General features: G+C 38.6%; 1 protein-coding gene across 1 annotated transcript in view; it reads right to left on the bottom strand.

The window, feature by feature from the left end:
• The window catches only part of ltbp1 (latent transforming growth factor beta binding protein 1), a 137,781-nt gene extending 126,183 nt beyond the window's left edge, over positions 1-11,598 (bottom strand). The window contains exons 1-2 of the mRNA XM_053333628.1: positions 11,225-11,598; positions 2,580-2,650 (exon numbers count right to left, since the gene is read on the bottom strand). Of these exons, the coding sequence (XP_053189603.1) occupies positions 2,580-2,650; positions 11,225-11,598 (445 nt within the window). The remainder of the gene's footprint in view (positions 1-2,579; positions 2,651-11,224) is intronic.
• Positions 11,599-13,076: the final 1,478 nt, after the last annotated feature.

Here is a 13,076-nt window from a genome sequence, read left to right as displayed (position 1 = left end):
TAGTGTGAGCATCTGGCTGGGGTAGGGGGTCAGTGGTCGGGTGGCTGGATGATATGGACTGTCAAAGTCAAAGAACCAGAGGAATGTCCCTATTGGTCATTGTCCAGTGTTTCCTGTTCCTGTATAAACAAAAAGGAGTCTCTCCACCCTCAAGTCTTCTCCACTGATATGGACATGATTGCTCATGACGACACTAAACGTACCACCTCAAGTCTAGTGTTCTTTTTTAATTGGCAAATGTGAGTTGGCCAGCTGTGGATGAAGACGATACACCTCATGTAGTATAAAGTACAGGTGACACGGTGAGATATGCTCAACACAAACAAGGGGGGGCTACTGTTCCTCTCCAGAGAACACGAGTAAGTCTTTCCCCACTCCAGACTCCCAGCAGATGGGCACGGCACTGGAGAGGAGGCTGTTTACTTCTTAAATAACAAGCTGGCGAGACACTGCAAATAAGAAAGTGATCTGGGCCGGTGGGTCCGGGCCAAGACGTATAATCCATTTCAAATCTGTTTCTCTTCCACTCTCAGACACGGTGCTCCTGCCAGCCGGACGGTATAATAACAGTCTTCTCATGACTCGGCAGTGGAGGGTCCAGACACTGGGCCTCATTCATGAAATGCATGTTTGTACTGATTTGATCTTCACTTACGCATTTTGCACAAGAACTTATAACTGGATTTATCATCAGTTTTTATCATGAAATGTTTGGATAGAACTTTTGTTGTGCACTAAACCATAAGATTAACAGTAAAGGGATTGATGGAACAAAGAGTCAGTAATTATGAGTATGTGTGCGGGTGTGGGGTGGGGGGTTATATTGTTTTTCACTATATCCATTTCACCCTGAGCAAGAGAGTGTAAATATTGCGTACTCTTCTTAATTTACAGCCAGTCTGCTGTTAAACTGCATCCAAGAAGTCAGTGTACAATCATTCAAACTCTTCTACAATTCCAAAAAAGTCTGGCACGGCTGTTTCCTGATGACAGTCTTGGAGGTTCAGAGTGATTTCTGAGAGTGAGAGTCCTCAGCAGAGACCAATTTTTTAGGGTGTGATCCCTTCTTAATTAGTGTGTGAGAAGTGTTAGAAACCAAAATTGGAAAAGTAAATACATTTATATAAATGCACCACAGTGACATCCAGACTCATTTTGGAAATGTTTTGCATATGTCGTCTGGTGTGGCTGACAGTAACAGTACACAGTTAAATGTGCAGTTGGCAGAGCGTTCCTATGGAAGCATGTTGAATAATGCTTTGACCTATCACTGGGCTGTGCTGTCATAAATCTACAGGCCTCATGACAGGTGACAGCATTCTCTAGCCTCGACCTGATGCACCTAAAGGCTGCTTTGAAATCTTACTATTACCCAAGCAGAACACATCTAACATTTAAAGAGAAGTGGCTACTTCAATTTATTCTAATTCTCCATTTAAACCAACACTGTCACATTTTTCACACAGAGTTCAATATCAGTTTTAATTTTTTATGATTCCTTTGTTCCTTTTTTATTTGTATGTGCCTCAAACAGCGATGATCATCACTGCCTCCAGCTCTCAGTAGACCCTTTTCAAGGCAGACAATTTTAGCTGTGTCTGAAATCACTCCCTTATTCACTCATTCACTGCTCCCTGTATTAGTAGTGAGCAGCTAATCAGGATTTCATCAGACACTAGTCAAACTAATCATTAAAATGTGAAAGTTTAGCTGAAGCAAAATCAGATGTGAGCATTTTTAATGCATTATTTTATAATGTACGAAGACTATGTGTTGTAATTGTATGTAAGATGGTTTAAATATTTTCTTTTTTCTTTTCCTTTGGTTTTGTATGTAATATTGATATCAGTCTTTTAAAAGCCTAGTTAGAGACAGGAGATGGGAACCAGCAATAGCTATAATCTATATGCAGAACATCACTTACTGCAGCTCGTTTGTAACAAGCTCAAGTTGTTCTATGTTCATTTTTCATTCCGTGGTGGAATATATGAGGGTAAAATATAGTGGATATATTTACACACTCAGCATTCAGACACTCAAATAAAATGTTGGAGGGTAAATGTAGGGCACTAAATAGTAAATAGGGAGTGATTTTGGGAAAGCACAAGTGTAATTAATATCATTAACGATGGCTCCATTCCAATAATCGTCCCAGTAAAAGTGAGCGTGCTCAGTTAACAGGGACAAAAGTGATCTGCCAACGAAGTCCCAGCAGACATCCTCCACTGGGCAGACCTTATGTTTCACACCACGTTTCTCTGCTACGCTGCCTCCAGGACATTTTGTACTGCATCCTCCCGTTGGAACCATTACCTCCACATATTACACTGAAAGCATCTCATTCTGACACTGATGAGGTTGAAATTACATATTCACATGCATATGATGAATAATCACAGACTCATGAGGTGAATGTGTCTTTATATGGACAGCAGAATCACTGACATTTCTAAGCAGTAGATTATTTCTGAAGTAGGAGTAGAGTGTCAACATTTTAGGTGCCTGGAGCCTCTCATGTTTCTGTGTTAGACTGCTGTATAATATGAAGACAGTGTAGTGTTGTAACAGTTTACACTTACGCTTTGTGCACCGCTGCGATCCCTGAGCTTTACTCCACCCGTGACAGCACTGCCCTCCACAGACATTCACCCTGCAAACACAAAACAAGCACAGAGACATGAAACTCAATAACAGAAGAGAGGAACACACTCTCTCTCCCTCCCTCTTTCCTCTCCTGCTGCCATCAGTGTATTCAAATTAAGAGTTGAGGTGTCTGTGTTGAACATATAAACACCTTTAAACTTACATACTGTTCATATTCTGACTCATAATTCGTCTCTACACCGGTTCAAATTCATACATCCCCCATCAGTCATTAATACATGTTAATGAATGCTTAATGAAGCAGTCAGAGAGCTAACAGAGTGTGTTCCATTTGTTTATGCAGGGAAAAAAAGACATTCACAATCACCATTTTATAGTCCAGGAGAACATTTTATAGGATATGAAGGATACATCAACATGTTTGAATGCTTTTTTTTTTTTTTTATAAACATAGGTCAAACTTGTACATTTGCATATATAAAAACATGTATCAGCTGCACAAACATTTTTTTAAAAGGATGCATTTTACTTTCATTTGTGTATACTGTAGGTCACACTGGGAAAAGTCCAGCTAAAAGAAATGTCTATATGATGTTTTTACAGCTAACAGCAAACCATTGTATAATAACCTACAAATAATATATACATACATATACATATATATATATATATATATATATATATATATATATATATATATATATAGGGGTTACCCTGGTAACACATACTGATCAAATGTGTCCTTCAAATTTGAATCATGTTGCAAGTCAGTTATCTCAAGTTGGACATCCAGTAACAGATCAGAAGCCTTGGTCAGGATTTCTTTCTGCTGAGTTTCATTATCTCTGTTCTCTTCCCCTGTGTGCATTTATTGGTTTCATCTACCGTATATATGTTTCTCTCATGTCTCATTCTACTGGCTCTGTTAATTGACTTAACATGGTTTTTTTTCTTAGCCTTGTTTTTAGTAGAATGATGTTTTATTGACCTGATAAATAAGGTGAAGGTGTGTTAGATTGTTCCTTGACTGCTTCATTGTTGTCTGTGAGGTGGTTCAGGAGGTTTGAGAGTTGCAATTCATCATCTAAATATTCACCATACCTAACTGATTTTAGAACAAATCTGCCGGCCGGATGTTTTCCAGACTTGGATGATGTTGTTGTCACAAACACAGAGCTCATGAGATGTGGTCTGGGGCCTTGTGATACTAAATTTGCTCTGGACAGCAGGAATCTTCTATAATAGTCCAGTGGCTGAGGTGAAGTGTTTACTGTGGGAAGGTTTGTTTGCCTTTTAAAGAGCCGACATGTATGAATTTCACTAAGTAAAGTTTTACTAGAAAACTTTGGTTTTGGAGAATGTCCGCAGAGACCTGAGAGAGCCAAGCTGTCTGAAGCGAGACTAATCTGAGAACTCACATCACTGCAGCAGAGAGAGGCTGAGATGATGATGATGATTATGATGATGATGAGTCACACTTGTATCTTGATCAGGTAAACGCACTAAATGAAGCAGAATTAGAGTATAGAAACAGACTGATACTACTGTCACACAGCAGACATGCACATGTTCAACCTGTGTGAATCTTTTTATATGAGAGAGATGGACAGGTGGGGTCAGGCTAAGCTCTGGTGGTCACTGTAGCAGAAACTCCAGTCAACAGTATCACTTGACTTAAACCACTGAATTCATCTGGATTTCTAGCTGTCACAAAGAGTTAACAGCATATAAACCGACAGTGTAGATAGTGATTTAAAGTTAGTGCTATAGTCACCATAGCATCTACACATTAGGGCAGTTGGAACAAATTTCAGTATTGGAATATATTCCGTATGACTATTGGAACGTGTGTTTTATATAAATGTGTTGGCTAACGTTAGCAAGTATCGTCCTCTTCGTCTTAACCTCCCTACATGTGAAAATGAAATGCTTTTGTCATGTCTGAACAATAAACGGAAAAATGACAAATATTGAACATTTGAAATGCTGACGTACGAGTAAACCTATTTATTTAACCCTGGCATTTGCTGTTCATTGAAACAGGAAACAATGAGTAGATGAATGTGTTAAGATTAAAAATACTCATTAAAGTTGACAACGTTATTTATTTTTTGCCTAAGCTTAGTTATTACTTAGCAGCTAGCTGAAAGCTTTAGCATGTTTATGGTAATGTTGGGATGCCCTCTAGTGGACAGAATGTAAAATAACCACATTGACAACACATAAAGTTGTGTATAAGTACAATGTTAATATTAACAATAGACTAGATCTGAGCATTAACATTTTTTATATAATTTAAATTTTAAAAATAATAATGAATGAAATTCAAATGGGTTTATAGAGAAAGACTGACACACACACACTGCATATTTCTTATATAACACAAGTAGAAAGGATACAGTTTACTGAACATCCAACAGCTAGCATTAGCGTAGCCTCAGTGACTGCACAGTCTTGACCTCAGCTATAGGACTCAACACAATCCTATGCTGAACTAAACCAGTGTCAAGGGACTTCAGAATGTATTAGCACACATGGCTAATGTTAGCGAGCCGCAACACACGATATATGAATAAGACTTTGGAATAACTGTGAGTCACATTTCATCTGTCTGTCAGCTGATTGCAGAGACAAACCTGTATTAATCCTGATGTACTGACTTTCAAAATAAAATCCTTTACATTACTCATTACTTGTGATGAGATCACTGTTACACATTACAAAGTAAGTAAAGTGATGATGCTTCCAAAAACACTTTATATGTAACAGTAGCTGCGTAATGGCATCAATACAATCCACTAACAGTAGAGGTGATGGTTTGTATCACTGCTCTCTACAACATGTGATCTCTGCCATCTGTCACAAATATTCATCAAACCACATATACTATACTCTCTACAGACCACTATTTTATGACATTTTATTAAGTTATCAGAGAACAAATTAAATAAAAATACCATGACCATTACTGAAATGTTCAATCAAAGGACAATGAAAACTCTGACAGTATCAACATGTTACTTTATCTCTCATAACTCCAATAATGGCACATGATATGGTTACTGGTGACTGGCTGCTCCAAATTGTCATGTGAAGAGATGACCAGAGACAATGTTTGCTTTCATTAGTCAGCATATTCATCTGAACAGAACAAACAAAATAATTATTATTTTATTTATTTATTGTTGCTTATTATTATTTAATGTTATCCAAGTATAGTCAATATTTTTATATTTATTTATGTATGTATTTATTTTACTTTATTTTATTCCTCTCTCTTCTGTTGGGTGGGCTGTATTGTCAATACTGTCATTTTTTTGAGTTTTATATTCATGTATTTATTTATTCATGTATTTATTTTACTTTATTTTGTTTTTTTCCATCTTCTGCTGGGTGGGCTGTAGGGCTGTGTGGGGTGGGGGTACGTTATAATACATTTGACAATTTCATATTTTACTATTTATTATAGTGTGTTATAGAATTTTACATTTCAGTTAAAAAGTTGTGACACTCCACAATATTTCAAATGAATCTATGATAATCTTATTTCTTATTTGTCATCATACTATTGTGTATTAATGATTATATTATACTATATTATATTATATGATATTCACACTGACTGACACCTTTCAACCAGTCACTGTACTGTGACAAACAGTAGCAGGTCCACTCATGTCACATAAACGTGTAAATGTGTAACATAAGCTGTTTTATTACACAGTTAGCTGTTTTACTTTCACTCTCCTTCGGTTTCCTTCACTCTTTATTTTTCTCACTCACTCTCTTTATCTTCTTTCTATCTATCTCTCTCTCTCTCCTTTCTGGGAGTGTGTTATAAATGAAGTTAGCAGAGTTATGAAGGAGGATCAGCTAAAACACATTGACCTGTTAACACAGTGCTGCTCTGAGCTGCGTCACGCTGTCAGTCTGAAGTGACTCAGTCCCAGTGAAGTAGAAGAAGAGTGTTTCTCACAGGTTCAGGATTTGTTGGGGTTTTTTTTCAGTAGAGGGGGGGAGGGGTTGTTCATGTGCTGGTGAGAAGCTCCCACACTTGAGAGTCAGCTGTGACGCAGGTCTGCCACCATGTCCTGCCTGCTGTTTATTCTACTACTTCAGGTGGATGTTTCAAGCTAGGATTTGCTGACACTGAGTTAAAGCCTAACAAGGGCTCCCATCCCATGACCCTGATGTATATTCTCCTCATTAATCACATCAAAACTCTGTGATTGGTCAGCAAACTGAGCAGCTGGACCACACACAGCCTGCTAGACTCTTAGTATTCTACAGGTGGTTTTCAATCTTCTCCTTGACTTCTTCAGACTGAAACTGTGTGTGTGTATATCACAGATATATATATATAGGTATCAATGTTTAGACTGTCCCATATGTGCTGATATTTAAAAAAACATTATATAGGCCTCATTGTATGTACAGTTAACCCGTTTTCCTAATTCAGTATAATATTCAATTCCCAGTGAAGTTTACTGTTTCATCTTCATTTTATAAAAATTAAGTGTATTCTGAAACTGTGAAATATCATGCTTCAATTGCATATCTTGTGTTTATGTATATATAACATTATCAGCCAAATAAATTGTTTTTTATTTTATTTCCTAATATCAGATCGGCATCGTCACCAAAAATCCAGTATGGGTCGGGCTCTAGAAACACATGGAGTCTTATAGGTAACAGGTCCAGCCTGCATTCAAATAAGGACTAAACTAAGCTCATGTTTCAAACACATCACAGTGAACCAGCTGCTTCACACACTGCTCAGTAACTTAGTTCATTAAATGTATTACTGTATCTTTCCTTCTTTCCACACTCTGTCCATTCCTTCAAACACTCCTCATTTGTATCATTTCATGCCATCAGCTCTGTTTTCCTTCTTCTTTTGTCTCATTTTGTAGACATTACACACATTGTACATAACAATACTATTGTTTTTACTATATTTTTCACTAGTATGGTTTTCAGTGCTTGTGTACTTACTTATGTTCTTTATTCTTTTTATTGATGTTCTATTTTTGTCTCTACTATAGGACTAATAAAGGAATATCTTATCTTATCTCACTCCTTTCCAACACTGTGTTAAACACTGGTGTATTGCAGGGAAACTGCAGCATCCTCCTGCTATATGAAAGTATAACTGTGAGTAGAAAGCCAAACATAAACTACTGATAGCTGCAGGAGAGGGTTAGGGTGAACATGTTTTGATGAATAAAGGGGTCCATTGAAATGTCACTTCCCTGCGTAGACTGAGCTGTGGGTGTTCTTTGTTGACGATCCTAATTACCCCGTACTGTAACTAATGGCCTTTCAATGGTTGACTGCTGCGTCTAATTTAGCGTGACAAGCAGCATTTTATACTTTCATGTAGATCTGGTCTGCAATGGACCAGAACCTGGTTTAACTTTCTGTTCAGGACTTTTTCTGACAATACCAGAAAAATAAGACCTGCACCCCTTTAAATAGGCTACATAGTATATCCTTATCTACAGTGAGGGTCATGATATTTTCTATTTCAGTTTCTTGATAAATGTCGCTTATATAAACACAATAATAATGTAACTTCATAACATCTCTGACTGGTAAACGTCCAACTTTTTAAGACTCCACACCCACAGTTTGTAACACCCTGATGTCATCGAGACATTGTGAAACGCTTTCCACAGGCTGAGCACAACCCTTAGAGATGAGTAGACTGACCTGAAAGCACCACTGTATGTATTTGTGTTAGTGGCGAGACAAACAGCTTGTGTAATCCACTCTGCGTAGCTTGAATGGTGCAGTGACGTACGTTTGTGGAGCGTGTTTGGGGCCAACTTCAAAATTTGTGCTCTGAAATGCAGTATCAGTTCTGCTTCTTATTCACTATATATATATATATATTACACTATTGTGTAAGTGTATCACATGCATGATTTAGACATTCAGACGTTCACATAAAGCAAACTGTACCAAGCAGGTATCATAACATTGATTTTAAAAGGTGCTGCACATCCACACAGGTGTTTCCACTTATTTAGACTCATTAGACCTCTGCTCAGGTTGAAGTTGGGTGACTTATGGGAACAGTTGAATAGAACAGAGCCATCATTATATACCAGCTATACCAGCAGATGCAACACAAAGTGGCATTCACTCATCCACTCGACTTAGTTGGTGGGTCTGAAAGCTTGGTGACAAGGGGGGGGGCCCGATTATTAATTTGACCTTTGAAATCAAAAGTAGGATGTTTGTACTTGTATGTTTTCTCTTACCACTCCGCCTACGTGTGTGCATCTGAAGGGAAAAAAACATAAATTCAGAGTTGCTTTCCAATGTCTTGCAGCTGCATTACTTTTCGATGATGGAGAGACAACAGAATTGGAAATTCCTCCCACTTCCCTAATGTCACCACACATCATGGACAAAAGAACTACCGTTTTACACACATATATTGACAGATTCAAACTTCCCACATCAATAACTGAATGACATCTCTTTCCTGCTGTAGTAAAATAAACAACCAGCTACAACCTCATGTTCACCACAACAAGCCATCCTAGGAGCTGGATAAATAACAGTGTTCTCTATGTACAGCCAGCTGTGAGATAAGTGCACAGGGATCATCTAAAAAGTGCAACACAAACACACACAAACTGAGTTTCCTCATCAGGAGGTTTGCAGGTTAGATAACTCAAGCTATTGTTGTACCTGTCTGCCATCTAGCTGCTCTTCTTTTTGTTTATGTGTTTAATAGTTTGTTTCCAATTGACTGGTAAAATCAATTATTATTACATTTTCAACATATATATATATATATATATATATATATATATATATATATATATTTAAATTTGATCATATGGTGGTACATTCCAAAAAGAAAATATGGTGGTTATACCACACTTGATAGCATGTAGCTTATATTTTTAAGAGAATAATTTGTTGTTAGGACATAAGTAATAAGTACAAGTTATCTGTTTAAATCCAGAATCCATATTCTAAATATGGCAGAGCTGTCAGTGTTAAAAAAAAACAAGATCAAATTGAATTAAACTGATTTTAAAACTGAAATTCAAATCAACTTGTGGATTTGAAAAAGTGTAACACTTCTATGCTAACATGGTGACTACTGACAGGGCTAGTTTGTGAACTGTTGTAGCTGGCAAGCTAGGCGCTAACTCATTAGCCAGCCTGGACATGCTAACACTCAGCTTCTCTCTGGCATTTCATTCTCCACTGCACTTCATTTCATTCAAAAAACAAAGTTCTCCAAACTAACAAACTTGCTAAGGGTCAGCTAGCTCATTAGCCTCTGAGCTTAGCCCAGACACTCATGGGAACATATACAAGTAGTATATATACATGAGTAGTATTTATTCACAGTTCATTCTAAAGTTATATTTTTAGCATTAACTCCTACCTCTTAACTTTTATAAATGTTGTTGTTATGTGAAACACTTCCTAGCAGGATAAAGAAGGTTAAATAACAGCTAACACAGCTAATAAGCTATGGCTGCTTTCTCAATGTTGGACTCTTTATCCTTTAAACTGGCAGCAGAGCAGCTTCATAGAGGTCAACAGCAACTTCAACTAAATTGAATTTCACAAAAAAAAGGGCAGCTACAAATATTCTGATCAGTTCCATTAGAACACATTAAAGTCAATGTGAAAGTTGACTGTTTTAAACCGTGCTGTGTCCAGGTTTTATGACAAGTCAAAATGTGTGCTGGTAAAAGAGCAGACTACAACACCTCTGCTCAGGTTGGAGTTGGGTGGAGCTGTGTGAGAATTACAAGGAGTCACCAAACTGTTGAGCCAATAAGGATAATAAAACTGTTACTTCTCCTCTCTAACAGGTGCAGGACAGTAACAGGGAGCTGTCAATCAAACACAGTCTCAGCCATCATGTGTGAAGGGCCTTTACACTGATTTGATTTATTGTGTGATTTTGCACGTTATACTAACACTGCACCTAAACTAGTACACTGTATAGCAGTGATTTACAAATATCCAGTCACACTTTACTTTGAGCCTCACAAGTACTGGCTTCACCCTCACTAAATACTGTTGAAAGCAGTCAGATTCCTCTGAGACAAAGCCAGGAGATGAAATACACAGTAGTGGCTCCTAGGAATACAGTCTCTACTGTCTTCTGTCTTCTGAGTTAAGAATAACTGCACTTAGCATCAACCTAACACGATTAGACATTATCATTAATTAAATCCAACACAAACATTAGTTCATTTAACAGGTCAGACACTTTTTGACCAGCTAGTGCAAACAACTCAAATCAACACTGTCAACTCTAATTAAGTGCTGCTGAAAGTAAGCACCTGGTAACAATGGGACATTTTGTGTGCTTGAGTACACTGAAGGGGAGACAAACCCAAACACTAAATTAAATCTGAGCCATTAAGATAAATGAGGATGTACAAGTGTAAACTAGTGTATCATTCAACTGTTTTACAGAAGTGTGATTTTAAAGTTCCCAAAAAGTTTAGAAAGTGAAAAGTTTGGAGCCTGTTAGTGATAATAGCTGACATGAAGTCATTAGGTTCATTCTCATTTTCCCACTAGTCTAACAGTTAGGTTCCTCCCTCCTGACACTTGTCCAGAGTTTTCTTACCCAGACAGCTTCATCAGCTGCTTGTGCTCCTGTCCGCTGTGCCTGAGGACCGGCTGCTGCTGCTGACTCAACTGCGGGGCTGAAGCTGCTTGGTTCCCCATCCTGCGGGTCCGGACCTGGCCGCCGAAGTTAGCGGTGAGCTCCACGTTGTAAGTGTGAGGCTGCCCCGCCGAGCCGTGACGCGTCGAGATGGAGCTGACTCTCACCCCGCCGTCCGCTCCCACCGACCCCGGACCCGACCCCGGCCCCGGCCCGGGCTGCAACACGTACAGCCTCCTGAAGCCGCTCTGGCTCTGCTGCTGCTCCGCTGACACACACACCGGAGAGAGAAACACACCGAAGCAAAGTAAGAGGCCCCATCTAATCCAAGCCATATCCACACACCGAAGACGAGCCAATACGACGTTTAACAAAAAAAAAAAAAAAAAAAAAGTTTGAAGGGGGGAAAAAAAAGAGGTTTGGCTCAGTGAAAAAATCCTTTCAGTTCTTTAGACAAACTTTAGTATTCCTGAGCATATTCCTGTGTGTGTCGACTTCCAACCCGGTATGGGAATGCAATGAAGACGCTCACCCAAAAGAAAAAAAACTTTAGCTTCACTTTAAAAAGTTTGAAATGAAATAAGGCATGTAACGTTCAATGTTCCTCTGCTGCCCGCTCTGTCTCCTTCTAAGCACGGAGGGTCTCCTCGCTGCTGCGGCTTCCTGTGAGCAGGACTTGACTTGGTCGGCAGTCAGAAGAGCCTGAACTCCAGGAAAGTTTCTCTGTTGGAGGTGAACAGTGTCAGAGCCAGCAGCCTGCCTCCAGACGTGACGTCAGGAGGGGGAGTCAGTCTACTACACTAACCCCAAGAACTTTTTTTTTGCTGGGAGTTTCTTGGGGCCCAAGGGTGTCAGGGGACCCAAACCAAAGCCCCCACCCACCCACGCACTCGCTCACTGACTTGACCCACCCCAACACCCACACATCCCACACATTCTCCAGTGAGGTTTCTGTAAGCGGATACTGACTTCCAATTTTAAAATGAGTAAAGTAAAATATAGAAGCAAGACTGTGTTTAGTTCTACAAATATCAGCAGTAGTCTACGCTGATGATCATCTCAGGAAATGTTTGCTAGTAATTGCTTCATTATCTTTCAGGTCACCATGTAATTATCCTCTTAATCTTAAGATATGAAAGTGTTATCTTATGTTCACAACTTCAGCCTGTCTTATTATCTCAGCACAAAAATGTACATAATGAGCAGCGTTTATGAAGTCCAAGATAATTTAATTATAATATAAACCAACTTTGTTTTTCTAATGACAACTTATTTCTTTATTTCAGGATAATGTGAGTCCTGCCTCCCACTGAGTTTTAAGAGAAGGGAGTCAAAGCAAAAGTGCAGGAGGATAAAGACATATTATCATGTGACAGCTGTTTGTTATTCCAGATGAAATATGATCAGACTAAAATAATTTAATGTCCCAAGCTAAGAAGGCAATTAAAAGTTATTGTAAGCGCCTCAAAACATAAATATGAGTCCATAAAGAAACAGTGTTTATCACAGGAACAGACCCCTTCTCAAAGAAGACATTTTGGCTTGTCCAAGCAGGAGAAGCACAGGTGGAATTAATAACATTAATGATGGCTGCATTCCATTTAGGTGAGCCAGTTCTCCAAGTATGGTGACAGGGCTTACTGGGACAATTCATGGAACGGAGCCACTGTTAAAGTTATTATTTACACATGTGCTTTTCCTGCTCTGACAAGTCAAAATGTCTGCAGTGAAAAGATCCAGATCACACACAACACACTCCACATAACAATTAACAGATTTTTTTATGGAGCTATAGAGACATGTCCCTCTATAT

This window comes from Scomber japonicus, chromosome 14 (assembly GCF_027409825.1).
Source record: "Scomber japonicus isolate fScoJap1 chromosome 14, fScoJap1.pri, whole genome shotgun sequence".
NCBI classification, from domain to species: domain Eukaryota; kingdom Metazoa; phylum Chordata; class Actinopteri; order Scombriformes; family Scombridae; genus Scomber; species Scomber japonicus.
Note: the sequence above shows the minus strand (reverse complement) of the source record. Positions and strands in the feature narration are given on the sequence as shown.